The sequence below is a fragment of the Rhinatrema bivittatum genome, chromosome 2, assembly GCF_901001135.1.
Source record: "Rhinatrema bivittatum chromosome 2, aRhiBiv1.1, whole genome shotgun sequence".
Lineage (NCBI taxonomy): Eukaryota > Metazoa > Chordata > Amphibia > Gymnophiona > Rhinatrematidae > Rhinatrema > Rhinatrema bivittatum.
Genome location: NC_042616.1, coordinates 815,351,292 through 815,375,002, shown reverse-complemented (window position 1 = coordinate 815,375,002; position 23,711 = coordinate 815,351,292). Strand labels below are relative to the sequence as shown.

The window sequence follows — 23,711 nt, the reverse complement described above, 5'->3', positions numbered from 1 at the left end:
GGGAGGCAGCTCACACCTGCTGAATTGGGGAGCATTCTAGTCTGGTGACAGAGTGGAGTGGTGTGGTGTTAGGTGCAAGGTGAGAGTTCCTGCCCCTCTGAACTTTAGAGTGCTTTGTAGTATTCAGAAAGAAAATCATTTCACTTGTGCTAGCTTTATAGAAAATGCCTTTGGATTATCAAAAAATACAATGAATTATGGATATTTTAAATGAAATTTGTATGGCCATTCCAAATATAAAGGCACCTATTTTGATAGGAAAGTCTCATTTCATGGATATGAGAGCTCGCAGCGGAACTCTTTATAAGATCACAGCTTCAGCCCATGTCTGAGAGAAAGCTGCAACAGTGGTGTTCTTGCCTAGGCTGTAAGGAAGAGATTTCCCTCTCTTCACTCCCACCCCCTTACCAGCTTTCCAAATGGTGCTCCCAGCATGTAGAGGCCTGCCCCACCTCATAGAATTGGCATCACCAAAGTGCTTCCAGGTACTCCACACTCCTTGCAATCATTCGCAGGTTCATGTAGCAGCAGGATTCATATGCTTCAGTGTTTAGAAAGAGACTGCAACTCTGTGATAGTTTCCCTTTAACGAGCATATACAGCACCCACAGGAGACTGCCATTGCATTTGTTAAAGGAAACCCCCTAGATGTTCTTTCTCTCATTAAATAATATGGTATACCACAGTGTGCTGTCATTAAAAAGATGGCAAATCTAGACATTTCAAATCCCCAAAAGGGCAACTTAGTATGCATGTAGAATTAAGCTACTAATCTCATACAGTTTACTCATACGTTTACATACCCCTGGCAGAATTTGTAAGATGTGTAGCATTTTAAGAAAACGAGTGGTCAGACAAAATATATCTTAATTTTAATGTTTCAAATTAATTGTTTTATGCATCACAGCACAAACATTAAACAATAATAAAGGAAATAATAAAATGGTCCTGTTCAAAAGTTTTGCACACCCTTAGTTAATTTCGTGTTGCCCCCTTTTGGGTCTGTGATGCAAGAAATCTTTTCTGATAGCTGTGAATGAGTCCCTTTATTTTCTCATGTGGTAAAGCTGGCCCATTCCTCGTGGCAAAAAGCCTCCAGATCCTGTAAACTCTTGGGTTGTCTCACATGAATTGCAGGTTTGAGTTCAGTGACTCAGTGATGCTGAGGTCAAGAGACTGTGATGGCCACTCCAGAACCTTCACTTTCTTCTGCTGCAGCAGCTGAGGAATTGACTTGGCCTTATGTTTTGGATTATTGTCATGTTAGAAAGTCCAAGTGCGCGCCATGCACAGCTTCCTGGCTGAGGAATGCAGATTCTCCTCTAGTATTTTCTATAGATGCTGCATTCATCCCGCCATAAATTTTTATTAAATTCCCTGCACTACTGTAGCTCACACCCACAAAACCACAGAGATCCACCTCCAGGCTTCATGATAGAGATGATATTGAGTCCTCTCCAAGCATAGCTTTTATGGTTGTGACCAATGTTAGTGACATTACTCCAAATTATTTTGTTCCAGAGGTTTTGAGGCTTCTCTAGAAGCCGTTTGGCGTATTGTAGCAGACTGTTTTGTGTCATCGGTGCAGCATTAGCTTTTTTCTGGCAACTCTATTTATTTAGATTTAATATTCCGCTTTTTGCAGCTCTTCAAAGTGGATTACATTCAGGGCTTATAATCTAAGTTTGTACCTGAGGCAATGAAGGGTAAAGGTCACAAGGAGCATCAGCAGGACTCAAACCCTGGTCTCCTGGTTTGTAGCCCACTGCTCTAACCACTAGGCTACTCCTCCACTTGAACTCTACCATGCTGCCCATTTTTATTCAAGTATCTCCTTATTGTGCATGCTGAAATACCCATACCACTTGTTTCAGAGAAGCCTGTATTTCAGTAGAAGTTGGTTGTGAGTTTTTCTTTGCATCCTAACAAGTTTTCCTGGCAGTTGTCTGTTCTTCGTCTGGCTTGGTATTAACCGAACCCATAATTTTCTACTTCTTGATCACTGTTTGAGCAGCACTGATTGGCATTTTCAATCTTTGGATATCTTATTATATCCTTTTCCTGATTTATAAAATTGAACTACTTTTGCTCGCAGGTCCTTTGACAGTTCTTTTGCTTTCCCCATGCTTCAATAATAACCAAAGGCAGTGCAGCCCTGGGATGAAATGCACAAGAGTTTCTCAAGAGCTAAGAAACTCATTGACTATACACAGACACTAATTACAATCAAACAAGGCACAGGCGTAGATACCTACCCTTCATTGCCATCTCAACCTCTGTCAATTTGAGTGTGTATTAGCCCAAACATTCAAGGGTATGTAAACTTTTGAACAGGACCATTTTATTATTTCCTTTATTGTTATGGTTTGTTTAATGATTGTATTATTCTGTGACGAATAAAATAGTTTAATTTGAAACACATTAAAAATAACATGTGTTTTGTCTGATCACTCAGATTTTCTTAAAATGCTAGACATTTTACAAATTCTGCCAGGGGTATGTAAACTTATGAGCATAACTGATATTAATTATATGTAGAAAGGAGACATAAGACATTTCAAAATGCAATAAGCAAATCTGTAGAAACGCCCCATCTAAAAATCGGCAGCACCAGGCACCAAATTCTCATCAGTATCTTATCTTGTCCAAACATTGAATCAAATATCAGTCTGACAAGGACCATCATCCTTTCTCTCTATGCTTGGAGGTATAATTCCACACTCATCCAGCATGCATCCATTAATCCATCTCTTCTTCAGAGATGTTTCATTGGACATGAATGCCACCAGATCAGAAACCCTGTATCACTGTCCATGATCCCAGCCTTGGTTTCTCTGCGATTCCACGGACATGGCCAGGGCTGCAAAATGTGAATCACGGGAAACCAGCAAACCTAAAGAAAGGAAACTTTTCTAGAGCCAGCCAAAAGAGAAAAAAAAAAATCCCAGAAGAAAGAGCAAGAAAAGACTAATTACTGGGCACATGTTGGATTCTTTTGGAATTATAACTTCAGGTATTGAGAATCATTGACACACAGACTTTGATCATGGCCAAGTACTAACAATTTGGGGCCAGCCTCTGCCGAGTTGTAATTATTATTATTTTTTAATAAAGATGTCTGGGATTTTGTTAAGTGTGTTAGTGCAGTGGGACTGTTTTATCATTTGCTTGTTTCTTTTCCATATATAGTATATTTACATTTAATACATGAGATCAGTAACTTATATCCCAGTGTTTCTCAGTTTATTCTTAACAATAGCTGGGACTGTGAAACATGACCTCTCCATGATTGGAAAGTGTGTGGAGTCCCTTTTAAGCATGAAATGAAATTTGAAATTTAATTAAGGAACAAACTAGCTCCCATAATATTGCCCCTTCTTTTCTTCCTTCCCACAGTATAAGTGGCCTTTGCAAATATTAAACCTTTGGTACCTGGTTTGCCCTGTACAGCTTTCATGGAGGACTTGTGCTTTTGGGCTCTTTCTCTGCATTGTACCCCAGGCAGAGAAAACAAATTTGCTCTTGTAATTGAGTTTATCATCAGCTGGCTCTGCTTGAAATGTGGTCTTATTAGAGTTCTGCTGAGGGTCCCCCTCAGAAAGCGGTAGATGAGCCGTGGTGAGAGATCCTTATTGCCTCTGTCCTCCCCGGCGTTTCTGTGCATGGCTCAGTAACCTGCTTCCTCCAGTTAGTGATACAGGTCAGGCAGGCTGAGCTGCTGCCGGGTAGAAAATGGACTGGCGCTGACTGGCAGGGAGAGATGGGGTGGAATTGGGTGGGATTTGGGTGCAGCAAAACCCTACTCTCTTTTTGCATTGCAGGGACACATGGCCTCCCTGAGCTAACCAGCCAGTTCTTCTCTCCATTACAGATGGCAGCACAGAGGCAGCGTGCTCTCGCCATTATGTGTCGGGTGTATGTGGGATCCATCTACTATGAGCTGGGAGAGGACACCATACGGCAAGCCTTTGCTCCATTTGGACCTATAAAGAGTATCGATATGTCCTGGGATTCTGTGACTATGAAACATAAGGTTAGTTTGTGAAAGTGCAGGATTGACATTGGGGAATGGAGATAGATTGGCTGGGACAGAATCCTTATATGTACAGAGTGTGCGTTTCTGAGTCTTGCTGGTAGTGGCACTAAATTCCCCGTGCCCCTTCTTTCACTACCTGCTTAATTGGACTCCTTTTATATATGAGAGAACCCTTTTCTTTTATGAGAGGAAATCCTATATGAGATCATAAGGCTGGTCTTGGCTGAAGGTTAGAATATTTAACTGTAACTCAGCAATCCTGGTACACTATTGCAAATTGCTGTAGTGACTCTGTAACTCTGGGCAAGTCACTTTTTCTCCAAGTTGTTCTCAGGATGTCAGTCCTCACACATGGGTGACATCATAATATGGAGCCCGACATGGAAAACTTGTGTCAAAATTTCTAGAACTTTGAGCTTCACCGAGCATATCCACGGCATGCATTATACCACATGGCCATGTGGGGTCCCTTCAATCTTTCTTTTTTCACGGAGCTTGGTAGTCATGGTTTTTCTTCACTGAGCCTCATCTTGGGACATTTTGGATTTTTCAGGCAGGTTCCCGTGGATTTTTCAAGTCATCCTGTAGTGTCCCTAGGTAGGTTTTTCGAGCGTTTCTCTTTTGCAGTCCGTTCCCTTTAGGAAGCGGTACCTGTCGGCCATCACTCGCTGCCAGCATCAAATTTGATTTAGCATCCCATTTATTTCAAGTCAAAATGTCCTACGGGTTCCAGTGATGCCCCAATGCACAAGGATCGTATCTATCACGGATCCCCATGATAGATGTTTCTTTTGCTTGGGAGCATTGCATGATGTCCAGAGTTGCCACCTGTGTGCCCAGATGACGCCGAAAGGATGTCAATCCTGTTTGTATTTGATGGAACTTCTCGGCACCGGAAGACCGAGCCATCAGTATCAGAAACATCGACTTCCAAGGACAACAGAGCCACCTAGATGGCCACTAAGTCATTGACATCAAGAGGGCCATAGGTTTCCTCACATTGAAGGCAACTCCCACCCAAAGAAGGCAGCAGGTTCCTCTTCTTTAGCATTGGCTCCAGGGAAGACCAATGCCAAGCATCAAGGGAAGCTGAAGAAGCATCAACATTGGTCCCCTTAATGCATGGTGCCAAGCACGGGGATAGTCCGGCTTCAGCTGAGAAATCCCTGAAGCCATCCCACAATGAGAAGAACTCATCCTCCAAGTTACCCTGAGGTTCGCTACAATCTCCACCGGTCCTGGTGTCAGCCACTGATCCTCCTCTTGGTTCCGAAGAGGACATGACCACTTCTGCCTCCCAGTCAGTCTTGGCATCAGCTATATTTGAGGAGGAAGTGGAGAAACATGCAGATAACCTTGGAGAAGGCACTGCAGGCCCTTGGTGTCAAGACACCAGCACTGTCTTTCCTTGAACCACTGCACTCGTCAGCATGTTTCTGACACCAGCATTGGGGTTGGTGCCCGTTTTGTTCCTGATGCCCAAAGGGGCATTAGAGTCAGTACCGGTTGAGCTGATGATCATGCCAGGTTCCTTGGAGGAAGAAGTTCTTTCAAGGGAGCCAGGAACCTCGGAGTCCATACCCCTTCTGCCAGCCGTACCAATGACCGAACTGTCAAGTGCCAGTCGCAGTGGAATAGAGTTCCTTTATTCCTGGAGATGCAGAGGCTTCAATGGTGGTTCAGATGACAAGGCATCAGATGGTTTGTTCTCTGATCCTTCTCCTCCCCTAGACAGAAGGAAAGTCCCCCACTGGAGGACATCTCCTTCACAGGTTTTATCTGGTTGATGGCAGAAGCCATCCCCTTTACTTTGCAGATGGAGGAGGACACTAAGCACAAAATGCTGGATATCCTCCAATACATGGAACCTCCTAAGGAAATCGTGTCATTCCCCCAACAGACATATGAGATCTTCCCACACAGGTATCCTATACACCCTCCCCCCTAAACATATTCACCTCAAATCTACAAAAGAGCGTGTCTTCTCAATTGCCGGCCCCTATGCCTGGAACTCCTTGCCACTGGAACTTAGACTAGAGCAATGTGCACATAAGTTTAAATCAAAACTCAAAACATGGCTCTTTAAACAAGCCTACCCTTAAATTAATACGCGACTTCCCCCTTTCTAATCCCTGCTGTCAAACTTTTCCCTACCCCACCAGAGTAACCATGATAAGTTTGCCCGTAGATAACACCTGTCCACACCTCGGGTGTGGCTCTCCGAGCAATTGTATAGCCCTGTTAACCTGTCCACACATTGTACTAGATATGAGACATTGGCTGTCCCGTCTCGTCATAATGTTGGGAATCTTTATGATGTACATAAGTTTTCTTTGTTTCTAGCCTTAAGCTTTTGCTTCCCCGTGCAACTGTCTCTGCACTTCCCAGTTCTCTGTTAACCTGGTTTTTTGTAACTGCTCTCTTCCTGCTTTATTGTTTACCCTTGTTACATGTAAACTGGCATGATATCTCTGATGGTCGGTCAAGAAAAAACACAAATAAATAAATAAATATACAAGATCCTTCAGAAGTGGCTATTGAGGATGTGAGAGAACCCACTATCAGTGGCTCCCATTAATAAGAAGGCGGACATGGTTTATCTCATCCAAAAGACACCCAAATTCGATAACAGCAGCTTCCCCCCAATCAGTGGTGGTCGAATCCACTTTCAAGAAGGTCGTCCTCTAGGACCCATTTCTTGATGCCCCCATGAAGGGATTCTAGGGCCATGGATACTCTTGGGAGGAAAGTGTTCCAGGGTGCCAGACATTGCCCATATAGCGGACGGTCAACTCTTCATGGGCGAATGCATGCGGGACATTCTGAAGCAGGTGCAGGAGGTGGCCGAGCAGCTTCCTCAAAAGCAGCATGACTCCCTCCATTTTCTGGTGACTAAGAGTCTGGAGTGCGGAAAACACGGGGTCCAGGCATTCTACGATGTTTTCGAGTCTGCTGTAGGAATTGGGGTCCCCCAGACTCGCCTGGCTGCAAGCCTCTGTCACTGCTCAGAGGTGCAGGAGTGACTCGCAGACATGCCATGTACGGGAGAGAATCTCTTTGGAGAATGTGTTAAAGATGTGGCGGCACAGAATCGTGATCACTGCAACGCTCCGTCAGCTCTTCACTCCCCCTCCTGACCCGGCCTCCTCTTCTAGGAAATATCTGGGATCGGGGCAGGGGAAGCATTTCTTCCGCCTGAGGAGTCACTTTCCTCTGTCCTCTCAGTCCCACACTCAGCAGGCCCTGCGCAGCCACACTAGGCAGCAGATGGCGCCTAAGCTCCAGACAGCGCCTAGCCAACACTTGGGAATGGGTTTTGACTGGATCACAGAGAGCATAGCACAGATCCTGATACCTGTGCCAAGAGACCTTCTGGGCAGGGGCAGGCCGCAGTTCCACGCGAACTGGTGGCCTAGTGTAACCTTGGATGAGTGGGTCCTCTGCATTGTACGCAGAGGGTACAAATTACATCTATTGGGTGTTCCACCAAATTGTCCACCAAGCCTGTCTTGGGTGGGATTCAAAGCACATCAGGAAGTGCTACTTCCAGAGCTCTCTACCCTCTTAATGGCCAGAGAGTTCGAGCCTGTTCCACCAGGGCAGAGAGGGCAGGGATTTCACTCCAGGCAGGTACCTCTTTATTCCAGAGAAAACCGTAGGACTCTGTCCCACCCTAGACCTAAAGGCCTTGAACAAGTTTCTCAGAAGAGAGAAGTTCAAGATGATTTCTGTGGGTACTTTGATACCCTTCCTGCAAAAGGGGGACTGGCTTTTTGCTCTCAGTCTAAAGGATGCTTACACTCACATTAAGATCTTCCCGGGTCACAGGTTTGTGGCAGGAAACCTGCAATTTCAGAATCGTGTTCTGCCTTTTGGGCTAGTGTCTGCTCCAAGTGTGTGCGGACAATCTTTAGCCCTGGTGGTAGCTCACCTGCGTGAGCTGGGAGTGCATGTGTTTTCCTGTCTGGACGATTGGCTGATCAAGAGCACATCTCAGCAAGGAAAAGAACCTGTGACTGGTTCCTTTTTACCAAGAGCTCTGTGTGTGGCCTTGAGCAAGGTGTTCCACTCTCTCTTCCCAGCTGGGTGACCTTATCTGCCATCACATTCTCTATTTCTCATCCTAGAATAGTAAAAGCTTCCCCTGTTATCCGGTGGGAGCTTTGCAGCTCATCCGTTGATTCATATGATTGTGCTTCCCTCATGTAACTGGTCCATTTTATTTGGGAAGTAGGACTCGCGGGGAGGGAATAGCACACCCTCAAAAACAGAAATAGATTGATTTATTTAGGCATTTATGTGGTGCTTTACAACAAATTATGTTGTCTCTGCCCCAAGAAGCCTATAACTTTTCATGCTTGTGGCCATGAGAGAGAAAGCGACTTGCCCCAGTTAGGGGGAATGACCCTGGGTCCCAACCACTAACCCACCCCATTCCCCAATGTCTGAGATTTCTCTCCATCTGTCAGTCTTAATCCAGTAAACTCGTTGTAAAGGTGTTTGGTGGCCGACCGGGCCAGAGAAGAGAGCCTCCTGCTCCATGCTGCTGCCCAAGGCTAGTAAACCCAAGTGTTCACTATGTGCAGCGCTTGCAATGAGCCAAAATATCTAAAGCCCAACAAAATGTTGACCCAGAATTATGGTGTGTTAACCATCATGAAACCAATATTTCCATTTCCAAGTGAGCCTTATTCAGTACAAACCCCCAAAACAAAGTGTCCGACCTGGAGACTGACCTGTAACTGTTAAGGTGTGTACCCAGAATTAGGAACCAAAATGTACCGTGCTTGGTCTTATCTATCACTTTGGTTTTGCCATGCTTTGGTCTCCTTGCTATAATTGTCATTTAGCCTAGAAATGGGCAGTTCGGTGGGATACTGTGTGGGTCTCACGTGAGTGCCTTTCAGTTCTAGGACGTTGAAGAGCCCCTTTAAATCCTCCATCTTCCCCCCAATCCCAGACTGCATTCTTGGGTGACTCATGACACCTCGGAGGTGCGCCCTCAGCACTAATCTTTGGCTGTCAGAATTGGCACAATAGTGACAGCCGTCTTTCCTCCCTACCTGCCCAGACTCACCTGGTCCCCATCAAACAGGGGATTTGAACCAGATTTCCCAAAGTACAGTGTACACAGCTGTGCCCTAAACCACAGGGCCAGCTACCTGAAAGCTTACTATTTAAAGCCCAATGACTGTAAACTAGGTCAAGGCCCCCCCCCTTCCCCCAAAAGGTTTGCTTTTCAGGGTAACCGCAATGTGCAAATGAACCAGATTTCCTGATCAGTTTGCAGATCTTCACTACACATTCATTATGGATAATCCTGCACAAAGTTGTGCAGCTACCAGCTTGGGGCATTGAGATACGTAGAGGTAAAGGTCAGCAGACAAGCTGTAGGCAAGATCTTTTTATTTGACTGACCCGATGTATTTCTGACGAGCTTTTGAGAGCTCCTCCCCCTTCATCAGGTCAGTGCAAAGCCTGCTGAAGGGAGAAGAGCTCTGGAAAGCTCGTCACAGTTGTGATACTCCTTGTCTAATGATCTTTATTTCTGCCTGAAAACCTGACCATCAGCTGGTAAATCTGGCTACAGTGAACTTTGGACCTGAGCAAGACTATTTGCAAGCAGTTTTCTTAGGTTGAGCCCATATTTCCTTGTGGTTCTAGCATGGTAGCAGTATTGCCCAGATTTCGTGTTTGCTAACTAGCTGGGTTATGAATCAAGCCTCGTTAGTGCTCTAATGTGTGTTTTATCGCAATTGTGGCAATATATGCACTATTTCGCATTTCCCTGCCCAGATACCCTCCCCAATTACAATGACCTTCTTTGCATGTGATTTGCATAGCATGAATAATGCAAGTGCATGCAAAGAAGTTCGTGTATAATAAATTTGATGTTAATATTTTACCGCCAGTCATGAGAAAATGACACCTCTTTGAAATGCTTTAGATATGTGGCAGGAGGCCTGGGACTCTAATGTGGGTCCCGAGGCTCCTGCTGCACATTTAAAGTGGCAGGAACCCCCCCCCCCCCCCCCCCAAAAAAAAAAAGGCGCAGCCAAACGGGGAGGTTGAGCGGGGGCAGTGCTGATCCCATCTCTACTCTGGGCAGCCAGTTGAAGCTGCCCGACACCCACAAAAAGTTTAAAAATAGAAACAAAAGCCTGTATGGTGACGACCCTCAGCTCTCACCCCCGCCCATGTAAAAAAAAAAAATCAGCTTTGGGTCCCAGCCCCACCCCCCTCTTCCCCAAGTGACAGAGGCGGTGCCCCCCCCCCCCCAATTAAAAAAAACAACAAAGAACTGGTCCCATGCCCCCCCCCCACCGCCCCTTCCCACTCTCCCCCCTGAAAGGAGGAAAAAGTGTCGTCTCCCCCCCCCCCCCCCGCAGATCCCACACCGGGGCTGGGTGCCGTCATTTCCCCAGACTGTACCTCAGTCACGTGGCTGGGGCAAGGTCAGCTTGGATAACGGGGGCTTCCGGCCCCGACGCAGGATCCGCTTTTAAGCAGGAGGGTGGAGGAGGCTGGGACATGTAATTTTTTTTTCCTTTTGTGGGAGGAGGGTGGGACCCGGGACCATTTCTTTCTTTCCTTTTTTTTTTAATCGGGTGGATTGTCAGTGGCGCACTTTCACTTGGGGGGGGAGGGGGTGGCCGGGGCCAGAGCCTTTACTTACTTGGAGGGATGTGGGAGGGAGGGCTGAGGCCGTCACCATTTGTTTTTTTTACATTTTGGGGGGAATCGGGGCTACCTCAACTGGCAGCTCTGGGTTGAGATGGGGGTCACTACTGACGCCCACTCGACCTCCCCTTTTGCTGCAGCTTTGAATATTTGGGCCAGCAGCCCTTTAAGGCGATGGCAGTCCCTTGAGATTGGGGCCGCCATCGTGTTAAAAGGTCGCTTGCCGCGTTCTTTTGTGCTGCGGTGCTTGGCCACGACACAAAACACACCATTCAGCCATGATGCTTTTTTGGGCAGGGGCCCTATGCCGTGGCAACAGCCCCCTGCGACAATAGGCCGCCTCCTGCAATTAAACATTTTGGCTTCATGACGACTCTGTCCCCAGACACATCAGGAGAGAACCGCACTAACCTTCATCAGTGGGGGTAAAGGAGGCAGCATGGTACCCTCCCGAGTCCTCTCTGTGGGCTGACTGGGCCTATTCCACTGAGTGTAAAATAAAAATCGCATTATGAGGAGCCAGCAGCATCTTTCCTTCTTTCTCTTTCTGTCTCTCTCTCTCTCTTCCTCTCTCTCTTCATGCAAGACGCAGGACTCTGGCTACCAAGGGAATAATTTTCAGCGTTCCCGGCCCCTGAACGGAGCAGGAGGTGGTGGTGAGGTACTGGTAGTATGTTAATGGTAGCAGCTAGAAAATCAGTGGAAAAGTAAAACTGAACTAACATATATATTCAACTGGGATTTTCATGGGTCTGAAGTAGAGCTGATAAGAGTGTGCAGGTGATTAACCAGCATTATCCTAGTGCATGGCACGTTGGTATTTTGTATGCTCTCTGATGCACACACAGGTGTGTGTGTACTGACTCACACACACTCCATACACCTGTCTTGGGTTTCCTTCATAAATCACTCTGAAACATCTGTGCTCCTCTATCATGAATGAAAGGAAACATAAAAAGCAGACTTTGTACTACTAGTTAGCCTGCTATTCTTAACCTACTAATCTTTGAATTTGGTTGAGGATGTATGGTATTCTGGAGACATGAAGGTTAGCAAGGTGTGATTCTCTGCACCTCAAGGTGCAAATGGTTTACGATCTAATATGGGGGACTGAGGTAACTGGGTCCTAGTAAACAGGCTCCTTGTCTCTTGCCTTGTGCGTGAGAATTCCAAGTCCTCTTCTCTCGAAGGCTATAACAATTGCAATGGTCTTCTCATTATCTTTCTAAGGGGCCAATGTAAGAAAACCCATGCTAAAATTGGCATTCAGTTTTAGCATGGGTTGTTTTGGGGTTTTTGTTTTTTTTTTTGCATGGGCGGTAAAACACGGGGATCCTGCAGGATGCAGTAAACTAATTGCATACAAATGACCCATTTAAAAAAAAAAAAAAAAGTGCTTTTTTTTTTTTTTTACTCAGAGGCTATTTGCATGCCAACACAAGTTTAAAAAAAAAAACGCAGAAATTTCCTAGTGTATAGCCAGATGGAGTCAGGACCAATGGGTTTATGCTCCCCTGGCAGCAGATGGAGACGGAGTCAGGTTTCAAAGCTGACGTCACCCTAGATACACCCTTGCAGTGACCTCAGCCCTTCAGTATTTCTCCATCTCCAGCAGATGCGGACATGCTTTCCCTATTGGGATCGCTGTACCTTTTGGAATAAAATTGGAGAAAAGATTGAGCCCCACTCTCCTGCAGTGAATACCTATAGATCCCTGAGGTGACTTCCGAGATCCCTCAGAGATGTGCCTTGGTCCGGTAGCTGGTTCCTGACGTGGACTTTGCTGCTGAAGCAGCTGAAAGGCAGCGGGTGCAGGAAGCCGAGCATGGCGGTGACAGGCCAAAGCCCTTTCCCCCCATAGCCAGAGACCATCTCTGTACTTAGTAAGCGCTGAGCCCAGGAAAGTGTAAAAAAAAAAAGAGGATTTTTTTCCCGATTCAGAGAGATTGGAGGGGTTTCGGTAAGACTTCCTACAATCTCCTTGCTCGATGCACCGTACCGACGTCATTCCCAATCCTGTTGGGGGTAAGGGGAAGTAGGCTTCTGAGCAGGTTGAGCAGTCTCCTGGTGGGCTAGACCCCAATTTAGGCTTGGTCGGCACACCGCGTAGTAGGCCACGGCGGTGCCATCTTGTGCATGTTTTCGTGCTTGCATTGCCCACCATAGAGCGTCAGTACACACACTGCATGTCAGCTCTGTGCACGCACCGTGCGCATAACGCCATGCACATACATATGCACACAACTTAGTAGGTGCAGAATACAAGTAAAGCTGGGCGCATAGGCTGTGCATGTGCCTTGCTGCGGCCTGCGTAGGCGCCCGAAATCTGTGCTCATAAAACTTTAAGCGCGAGTTGTCTGAACATGCAGTTACCATTGCCAATGGCTGTGGCAGCAAAGAAACATAAGCGCCTTTCTCTCTGCACTGCTTGTCTTCTTAAGGCTCCATAGTCTGACCTGGATTCTTGCTTATGTCAGCACTGTGAGGAAGCTCAGGGAGAATTGGTGTCCCTGGACTTTGCTAAGCCCGGCTCCTCCCATTCAGAGGATGGGTCAGCCGCAACCTTAACCTGAAGTGCCCCGGATCTGAGTAACCCCAGGACTAGATCATTCGTGGGAGAGGGAAATTTAGCGGCACCAACCCCAGTACCTCCTTGGCTAGGCATGGACCCGACCGTCTTCACTTGGGTGGAATTCTTTCAAGGCCTTCAAGCCTTCGTACAAGCACAGTCTGCTACCTCACTTGCCCCTTTCTGGACAGAACCTCGGCTGGTTAAGCCCTCCCTCTTCCATTGCTATTGGCAGACCTCGAGGCATACCTCAACTTACTAAGGGTATCCCTGGCAGGGACCCGGACGGCATGGATGAAGAAGAGGTTTTTCCATAGAGACGAATTGCTAGCCCTGGTTTCCCAGACCCTGAAGGTGCTGGAAGTTCCTGGGGCGGACTCTATGATGGAACCAAAGAAAAATCCCATTCTGATTTCCCTCTTGCTACTTTCCAGTACTGGAAGCCATCCAGGAGTTGAATGACCTGGAATGGGATGCCCCAAAAGCAAGTTTAAAGGTGGACGAGCGTTAGAAGCTCTATACCTACTGGCTCTGTCAGCGAGAGAACGTTTGCGTTTCCCTAAAGTGGATGCGCTGGTCTGTGCTGTCTCTAAGCGAGCAACTATCCCAGTAGAGGAAGGAGTGGACTTAAAGGATGCACATGATAGATGGGTGGAGTCCATCCTTGAACAGGCCTTGATGCAATAGAAATGGCCTTACAGATTGCTTCTTGTTGTGCCCTCATAGCTCATTCGTGCTTGCTCCTCTCTCGGGAGATGGATGACTTGGGGGCGAATTCCAGAGCGGTTATGGAACCCGCTGCCACCTTTCTGGCTGATGTGGGCTTGGGCCTATTCTGTACCTCTGTCAGAGGAGTGGCCTCAGTGGTGGCAGCCAGAAGACAGCTATGGCTGTGGATTTGGTCAGCAGATGCAACCTCCAAGGCAAATCTCACAAAGATGCCCTTTAAAGGATCACTCCCATTCAGAAGCGAATTGGAAAAGCTGGTCAGTAAATGGGGTGAATCTCCAGTACCCTGGCTACCTGAAGATAAGAGAAAGCAGTTACAGCGCCCCTTGCCCATGAAGTGTCGATCCAGGGGCTCCCAGCACTTTCGCCCCTACAGAAACTCGACATTTCAAAGGACTTGGTCTTTTGGGAGATCTCAGTTCTTTCAGAGTCGGCAGCCCAAGAGAGGGTCAGGCTTTGGTTCAGGTTCATCCTGAACCCCCCAATGAAGTTTTGCCGACCCACCATCAGAATGAGGAGATAGAGGGTCGACTGTCCCTCTTCTATCACCAGTGGGTCGAGATCACTTTGGATAAATGGATACCTGAGGTCATATGAGAAGGATATGCGCTGGAATTTCGCAGCACTCCTCGACATATTCATGATATCTCCTTGTCACTCCCAGCATAAGAAGCAGGCAGTGGAGATTAGCCTGTAAAGGCTCCTTAGGATGGGGGCTATAATCCCAGTACCTGCGCCACAGAAAAATATGGGGCGTTATTCCATCTACTTCTTCGTACCCAAAAAGGATGGTTCCTTTCGCCCCATCCTGGACCTCAAGAGCGTCAACTGACATCTGCAAGTAATTCATTTCCGCATGGAAACCTTACACTCCGTGATGATGGCCATACAATCAGGAGAGTTTTTAACCTCCCTGGACCTATCTGAGGCCTACCTACATATTCTGCTTTGCAGAACTGGATCGCTATTATCCGTTCCGGGCAATGCCCTTTGGCCTGGCCACCGCCCCCAGAGCATTTTACGAGATTATGGTGGTCATAGCGGCAGCGTTGAGTAAAGAGGGAATCCTGGTGTACCCATACTTGAATGACTGTTTGATCTGGATAAAGTCCGTGGAAGAGAGTCTCCGGGAGACCTCCTTGCTTCAGGAACTCGGTTGGGTCGTAAACCTGGACAAAAGCAGTCTCAAGCCCTCCCAATCTTTGGAATATCTGGGAGTTTGGTTCGAAACCAAGCAGGGCAAGGTCTTCCTCCCGACCATGTGGATAAGAAAGTTGATGTCCAAGTGCGTCTGTTGATGAACACAATATGCCCGATGATGTGGAGCTATCTTCAAGTCCTCGGTTTGATGCTGGAAACCCTGGAAGTAGTGCTGTGGACGAGAGCACACATCCGACCACTTCAACGCTCCCTGCTGTAATGTTGGAACCCACTGTCTCAAGACTATTCGATTCACCTCCACTTACCCATGGATGTATGCTCTCGGCACCAGTAGTGGCTGCAGGAAGCTCATCTGGGCAGGGGTGTACCCCTGTCCCCTCCGAACTGGCTGGTCCTCATGGCAGTCGCGAGCCTAAGGGGCTGGGGAGCTCACTGTCGGGAACTGACATCCCAGGGGCATTGGACCAAGGAAGAAGCTCTCTGGAACATAAACTGCCTGGAAGCCTGGGCAGTCAGATTGGCGAGTCTGCAATTCAGCCACATACTCCAGGGTGAAGCGGGCCTTGTAATGTGGGACAATGCAACAATGGTAGCCTACATCAATTGCCAGGGTGGAACTAAAAGCCAGCAAGTGTTACAGGAGATAGATCTCCTTATAGAATGGGCAGAAATATATCTTCAGTTGATCTCAGCCTCCCACATTGCAGGAAAAGACAATGTGAGAGCAGACTTTCTAAGCAGGGAGAGTCTGGATCCAGGAGAGTTGGCATTGTCGGCCAAAGCCTTTCAGCTGGTAGTAGATCACTGGGGTCTCCTGTCCATTGACCTATTGGCTGCATCTCACAATGCGAAGGTTCCCGGATTCTTCAGTCACAGAAGAGATCAGTTGAACCTGGGGCTCGACAATCTTGTTCAGACCTGGCCGGAAGAAGAGTTGCTATACGCTTTCCCTCCATGGCCCCTCCTGGGCAGGGTCATCCTCGGAATCAAGAATCACAGGGGATTAGTCCTATTAGTAGCTCCAGATTGGCCCAGGCGTCCGTGGTATGCAGACATCGGAGACTCCTGGTGGAGATCCCCTGTGCCTCCCACCGCAAAGGGACCTGCTACAGCAGGAACCGGTCCTTCACATGGATCCGACTTGAATTTGTTTTACGGTCTGGCCCTTGAGAGGGCTCGCCTGATGAAGCGAGGATATTCGGTGGCAGTAATTGCCACCTTACTCCGTGCATGGAAGTTCTCTACGTCCCTAGTGTATGTGCAGGTCTGGAGAGTATTTGAGGCTTGGTACGAGGAATGCAGTGTATCCCCTCGAATGGTCAAAATCTCACTAATTCTGGAATTTTTGCAGGACGGCTTCAATAAAGGTTTGATCCTTAACTCCTTGAAGGTCCAGGTAGCGGCTCTCTCCTGTTTCAGGGGCGAGGTGAATGGAGCCGGCCTGTCGACTTATCCGGACATGGCCCATTTTCTGAAAGGGGTGAAGCATCTCCAGCCACCCCTACAATGGCCGGTTCCCTTGTGGCATCTTAATCTTGTATTGGAGTTTTTGGCAGGGCCCTCCTTTCAACCACTGCACAGTCTATCCTTACGTTTATTAACCCTGAAAACAGTGTTCCTGGTGGCTATATGCTTGGCATCTCTGAACTACAGGCATTGTCGTGTTGGGAGCCGTCCCTCCGGATAACTCCAGGAGCGTTACAGCTTCGTACTGTTCCATCCTTCTTGCCCAAGATAGTCTCAGAGATTCATTTGAATCAGTCCATTTCATTGACATCCCTGGATAAGCACAAAGACACAGAAGAATACCGCCTCCGCCATTTGACTGACAGTAGGCTTTTGGTGCATTATCTGGAAGTTTCAGAACTGATCTGTTTGTCCTTCGCGGTGGAAGGAAGCAGGGCGAACCAGCTTTGCGGGCTACCATAGCTCGCTGGATTAAGGATGTCTTCACAGGAGCCTATGTGGAAGCAGGAAAGCTATTACCCCTAAGGCTCAGGTACTTTCATAGGCGGAAGCTAGACTGCTGTCTGCTGTCGACATCTGCCGAGTGGCAATGTGGTGATCCTTGCACACCTTCTCCAGGTTCTATCGCCTGGACGTTCAGGCCCCGGAGGACCAGCCTTTGCAAAGGCAATGTTAACTGGACCGCCGGCAGCCTTCCGCCCCAATCGGGACTAGCTTTTCTACATCCCATTGGTTCTTCATCCATCTGGCTACACCCTAGGAAATGGAGAAATTACTTACCTGATAATTTTGTTTTCCTTAGTGTAGACAAATGGACTCTGCATCCCACCCATGACTGCCCAAGAACAGTACTAAGGATTTTCCTGTGGAGTGGAAATTGATTCCAAGAGTTTACAGGTAAGCCATCATCTATAATCTTACTGGGGTTCATTGTTTGGTTGAGTACAGTCACAATTATTTTATTTATTTATTTATTTATTTATTTATTTATTTATTTTATTTAAAGGTTTTTCTTTACCGACATTCATCAGGGACATCATGCCGGTTTACATGGAACGAGGGTAACAATTTGAAATTCAGTTACAATAAACAAGAGCGTAGCAAACTAGGAGTTGCGAACAAAAGATAAAAATAGATTGGATGAAATGCATGAGAACAGTGATATGCAGACTGATATGCGGACTGATACTGTAGGATATACTAGAGGGAAGTAACAATATAAAATTATATATAAGTAATGATTCCATATCTAAGGTAGCATGTAGCCGAAGCTTATCACAGAAAAAGTTATATACAATAAAAACAAGTTTCCTGGTTTTAGGTAGGCAGGCTAAAATAAGGAGGAAATTTAAGGATTTCAAGGAGAGAGCAAGTTGAATAACGGAAGGAGCTCCAAGGGGAGGTTAATATGTATGGAGGTTAAGGGTAGGCTTGCTTAAATAGCCATGTTTTGAGTTTTATTTTTAATTTCTGTGCGCACTGTTCCAGTCTGAGTTCTGGGGGCATGGCGTTCCAAGCATAAGGGCCAGCAATGGATATGGCATGCTCTTTTGTGGAGTTGAGGTGTACATGTTTCAGAGAGGGAGTGGTGGAGAGTGCCTTTGTTTGATGATCTGGGAGGTCTATTGGATGTGTGGAAGTGTGTATCGAGTCTTTCAACTAGTGCATATTTTGGTTGTGAAGGGCTTTGTGTATGATGGTGAGTGTTTTGTATGTTATACGGTGGTAGATGGGGAGCCAATGAAGCTCTTTGAGTATGGGGGTAATGTGGTCAAATTTGCGTGAATTGGTGAGTATTCTGGCGGCAGCATTCTGAAGCAATTGAAGCTGTTTAATCGTGGCTTTGGGTAAACCAAGTAGGAGGGAATTACAATTGTCAATTTTCGACAGAATAGTGGCTTGCAAGACTGTAAGGAAGTCACCAAGGTGGAGGAGAGGTCTGAGTTTTTATGTTCAAAATATTTTATTGAGTGATTCACTTAATATCAGCACAAACTTAGAAACAGTACATGAAACACAAAAACTGAGACAACTTTGGAAAAATACAGAAAGCGATGAAACCAGAAAGGTAATCACTTCATTTTAAAATACAGTAATCCCGATCCATCCCTCTAACAAACTATGACCAATATAGAAACTCTGAAACCCAAGGTGCATGGTTCCTGTGCCCCTACAGGTTCATATACTCCTCACGGAGGACCAAAATCCACTGTATTCCTTGCTCAATGAAATTTCCTCCCCCCACCCCAACCCCAAACCATTCCCCCCCTCAGAGATCTACATCAAAGTCCCAATCAGTTATCCCGATTAAAAAGATCTTATCCATTGAGAATCAAGCTCCGGGTTTTATGTGGAAGGGCTTGTAAATATGGTTCCCAAGTCTCCAAAAAGAAACGGCCATGTTTCGGTGAGGGTCTGGATAACATATTGTCCATGAGCAATAACTGCTGAAAATGGGTTCTCCAACCCCAGAATGAAGGGGGTTCCACTTCCTGCCAGTGCAGCAGTATGACTTTCTTCTCTACCAAACCAGCCTTTTTTAGAAGTTCTGAGTTTTTTTTTAAAGTGTTGAGTTTATAGTAGCAGTCTTTCAGAGTCGAGCAAATAAATTTTTGGAAGTTTAAACAATTATCTATTATGACGCCTAGATCTCTTGCTTGGAGTTGGAAGAGGATGTTTTGGGTGGGGGTGCTGGTGGAATGATGCGGCGGTGCGATTATGAGAAGTTCAGTTTTGGAGGAATTTAGGGCTAGGTTTAGTGAGGTGAGGAGGCTATTTATAGAAGATAGTGCGTTTTCCCATCTTTCAAGGGTGGAGGTTAGGGAGTTGGTAATGGGGATGAGTATCTGAACGTCATCCGCATAAATGAAGTGGGCGAGGTCAAGGTCAGCTAGGAGTTGGCAGAGGGGAAGTAGATATATATTGAAAAGGGTGGAGGACAGTGAGGATCCTTGGGGAACGCCATTGTGGAGGTGGATGGATTTGGATTCATGGTCATCCATTTTAACTTTATAGAGTCTATTGGTGAGGTACGGTTTGAACCATAGTAAGGGGATGCCGGAAATACCAATTTCACAGAGACGAGTTAGGAGTATGTTGTGATTTACCGTGTCAAAGGCTGAGGAGATGTCAAGAAGAGCCAGCAAGAATGAGTGACCTTTGTCAAAGCCTTTTAGAATGGTGTCAGAGAGGGAGAGTAGGAGGGTTTCAGTTTTGTATAGTTTTCTGAATCCGAATTGAGAAGGGAAGAGGATGTTATGTTTTTCAAGATGGTCAGATAGTTGAGTGTTGACTGTTTTTTCAAGTACTTTGGATAGGAATGGAAGGTTAGAGATGGCTCGGAAATTAGAGAGGTCATTAGGGTCGAGATTGGTCTTCTTAAGAAGGGGTTTGACGTTTTTTCGATAGTATGTCCACAGTGGCTTTTGAAGAGAATTCTGAATGGCTAAGGTCACTGCAGGGATATATCTAGGGTGATGTCAGCTTTGAAACCTGACTCCATCTCCATCTACTGGCAGGGGAGCATAAACCCATTGGTCCTGAGTCCATCTGTCTACACTAAGGAAAACAAAATTATCAGGTAAGTAATTTCTCCAGTAAGTCCTACCTCACTCCCCAGCATACTGACCTCTCTCTGTAAGGTCTGGCCCAGCGGGAAAGGCACTCCAGGTCCAGGGTACCTTCCTTGTGGTCCAGCAGGTCCCTGTCATCTTTCCTGAGGTCCTTCTTGCTGCTTCTAGAGAAAATAAAAGTCCTCTGCTGATTTCTCAAACCCCCCCCCCCCGGCCCTGTGCTGAATTCCCAGCCCCCAAACCTCTTACCTGGGAACCCCTGCCAGAGAACCTCCTCTGGTAGGGCTGTTCCTGATTGGTCCTTTCCACTGACACATGTCAGGGAAAGGACCAATCTCCTTTCGGGACAGCTTTATTAAAGGGGATTGGTCCATTCACTGACATGACTATGGCAGTAAGTGAAGGAGTAAAGAAATTAAGTGCCTTACACAGCAGGGGCCTTTTATTTTCTCTAAGGGGAGAAAGAAGGACCTCAGGGAAGAAGATAGGGACCTGCAGGACAAGTAGCATTTAAAGGTTAGTACAAAAAAGGGAGGATCCCTGGAACAACTTGACTGCTGGGCCAGAATTCGAAAAGGGGGTTCAACAACTTGAGGAGCAAGGGGAGGGCTTGTCAGGCCAACTGCGGGAAGTTTAACGCCTGCCTTTGAGCAGGCGCTATAAATTTCATGCAGTAGTAGGAGATGCACTAGGCAGCTTCCCCATTAGCGTGCCTCCTGGTATTGCAGGCTAATGCTATTTAGGATATTTTCCTGCAATTTGCATGCACCTGCACTAAGCTTCCCGCAGGTTTTTTAATGTGGGGTTTTTGTTTGGTGCTAAAGCACTTTTTATGTAGCAAGGCAATTTTGGTGCCAAAAAACCCAGGCTAAAACGCAAGTAAAATCTGCGGTAGGCTTAGCACTGCTTAATACATTGGGCCCTAAGGCTGGCAGTTACAAGTCCTTAACCACTGTACCCACAACAGGATTGATTGAAAAAGAGCGATATGAAACCACAGGCACAGTTACAACCCCACAAAATTTCCCACAAAACTTTATCCATGCAAATGAGCTGGGTAGCAAACTCTCATGCTAAACTTCGTTACAAGGACCAGAAAATACAGATGTAAAAAACAGTCTGTTTTCAGAATTAGTGAGTTGCTTTGCATGATCTTTCATCGCAGCAGCTATATTTTGATTTTGCATAAAATTTCATGCACAATTTTACTATTTTCAAAAGGGAAAACTGGTGAAAGTTTTTGTGAATAGAACACTGCAAAAATGCCCAAAATGCCTTTTGCTAAATTTTTCACCGTTGGTACATCGGTATCCATAAATTAGTTTATTTATTTAGGCGTTCTATATACCGTCGTTCCAGAACAAGATCACAATGGTTTACAAAATCATCGTTCATAATCTTTTTTTTAACAATCATATTCTGCGTCAGTATTCATAATGAAGGTCAAAACCAAAGCAGAAAAATTGTTTTTATTCATGTTCATATTTTATTTAACAATCACATTCTGAGCAAGCATTCCCAATCTACGTCAAAACCAAAGCAGATATATGTTGAAGTTCTTGACTCGGACTCCTCGGCTGATCAATAGTGGACAGTCTTTTTGCTTTTTTTGTATTGGTCCTGGACTTTCCAGCTGAAAGAAGGAGCCAACTTTTCTGGGATGCCAATTGCTTCACCTTCAGGTAGAGGCCAATTGTACGTCCAAAACCTCTGATTATCTGGGCATACATGTGAATCTAAGACTTCTTCAGTCATAACGAGCTGAATTGAAAGCAGAGAATAGCGCCACACAAGTGCAAATGGGACCCTTGAGGTAGCTTAGCGGCCCTTCAGCATCAGGAAATGATATTGGAGGACAGCAATGAATTTCTCTTAGTAGAGGGCATAATTTCCTTCAAGGGATGGGATGGTATTAAGTATGACTGACGGCATTATTTTGAAATTTCACATCTAGGTACTGGTCGGCATTCTCTAGTTCAGAGGTTCCCAAACTTGTGGGGGAGCCAGTCGGGTTTTCAAGATATCTACAGTGAATATGCATGAGATAAAATTTGCAGGCTGTGGAGGCAGTGCATGCAAATGTATCCTATGCATATTCACTGTGGATATCCTGAAAACCCGACTGGCTTGGGGGTCCTACAAGACAGATTTGGGAACCACTGCTCTAGTTCTTTTGGGAACCACAAATATAAATTCATTTTCTTCTGTCCTGCTGAAAAAAAGGAACAGCAGGAACAGTATTGAAGGATTTACACTGGCTCCCCATTCAATCTCGCATACACTATAAGACACTAACACTTATCCATAAAGCCCTCCACAATCCTGAAATGAAATGGTTTAATAATACACTACAATTTCACAATTCTATTAAACCTACCAGAAATCAATACCTTGCCACATTACTGACCCCTTCGCCCAAACTATATAACCATGCTTCCACCAAAGCACGAGCGCTTTCCTTTGCTGGCCCTTTGTTATGGAATACCATGCCCACTGAACTGCGCCTTGAGCCATCTCCCAAAACATTCAAGCAAAAACTCAAGACATGGTTATTCACACATGCCTATACTTGAAATATATATGTCCTCCCCTCCTTTACCTGCCCTGCCCTATCTACCCAACACCCCCTACCTATACACCATCTCTAACTTCCCCATTTTCTGCTCCTACTATAATGATCCTACCATATAATTGCTCTTAATCGCATTCAAAGCGCTATCTTTCTCCTCTTACCACCTCTAACTAAGAACTCCATCTCCTCCTAACCCTTTCCCTTAGCCTTTACCTATTCCCCTTGAACCCTTTTACTCTCTAGTACTTTTAATTCAGCTCCGTTAAGTTACAACTAAATGATAGTTCTTTTTTAAAATTTTCTAATTGTTTTATGTTCAAATATTTATATACTTACCTTTGTTAATTGTATAACGCTTATATAACTCTGTTAATTGTATAACGCTCCGGCGTAAGTTCCTGTTCACTGTACACCGACGTGATATCTTTGATGAGCGTCGGTATATAAAAATTTATAAATAAATAAATAAACAGCAGATCTTTTCAGTAAAAGATCTGCTGTATCTATGTATTTGGGGGACATTTTTCCAACTCTGAGTTAACTTTTGATTAGTCTTCCTTTTATACAATTATCCTTTGTGATTGAAGCTAATGATCTTAAAACAGAAGAAGCCATCCTCTCTTTAACATAGTAAGGCTGCTAAGCCCTACAAATCCCGCATTTGGGAACTGGAGATTGATGAAGAGCAGATATTTCAAGATTCTCTGGAATTTCCTCTAAAGAGACTTGCAAAAAATCTAAAAGACCTGAAAAATATTTTTCTTTGTGAAGCCTCATCTACAGCATTTGCCCAGTCTTCCTTTTGGTGAACTACACAGGTTAGTAAGAGATCAGTGTCTATGGGGTTTGTCTTGAGACAGGAGAGGTTTTCTGTTTTCTGTTTCCTCAATCCTTGAGTTTGGGTTTTAACTAATAATGAAATGT

At 45.7% G+C, this 23,711-nt stretch overlaps 1 protein-coding gene across 3 annotated transcripts in view; it reads left to right on the top strand.

The window, feature by feature from the left end:
- PUF60 (poly(U) binding splicing factor 60) overlaps positions 1-23,711 on the top strand; it is a 382,808-nt gene that overhangs the window by 215,884 nt on the left and 143,213 nt on the right. For 2 of the 3 annotated variants that reach the window (XM_029592260.1, XM_029592262.1), the window contains exons 5-6: positions 3,872-4,033; positions 11,304-11,378. In XM_029592260.1, the coding sequence (XP_029448120.1) occupies positions 3,872-4,033; positions 11,304-11,378 (237 nt within the window). The remainder of the gene's footprint in view (positions 1-3,871; positions 4,034-11,303; positions 11,379-23,711) is intronic. The other variant, XM_029592261.1, reaches the window with a different exon arrangement.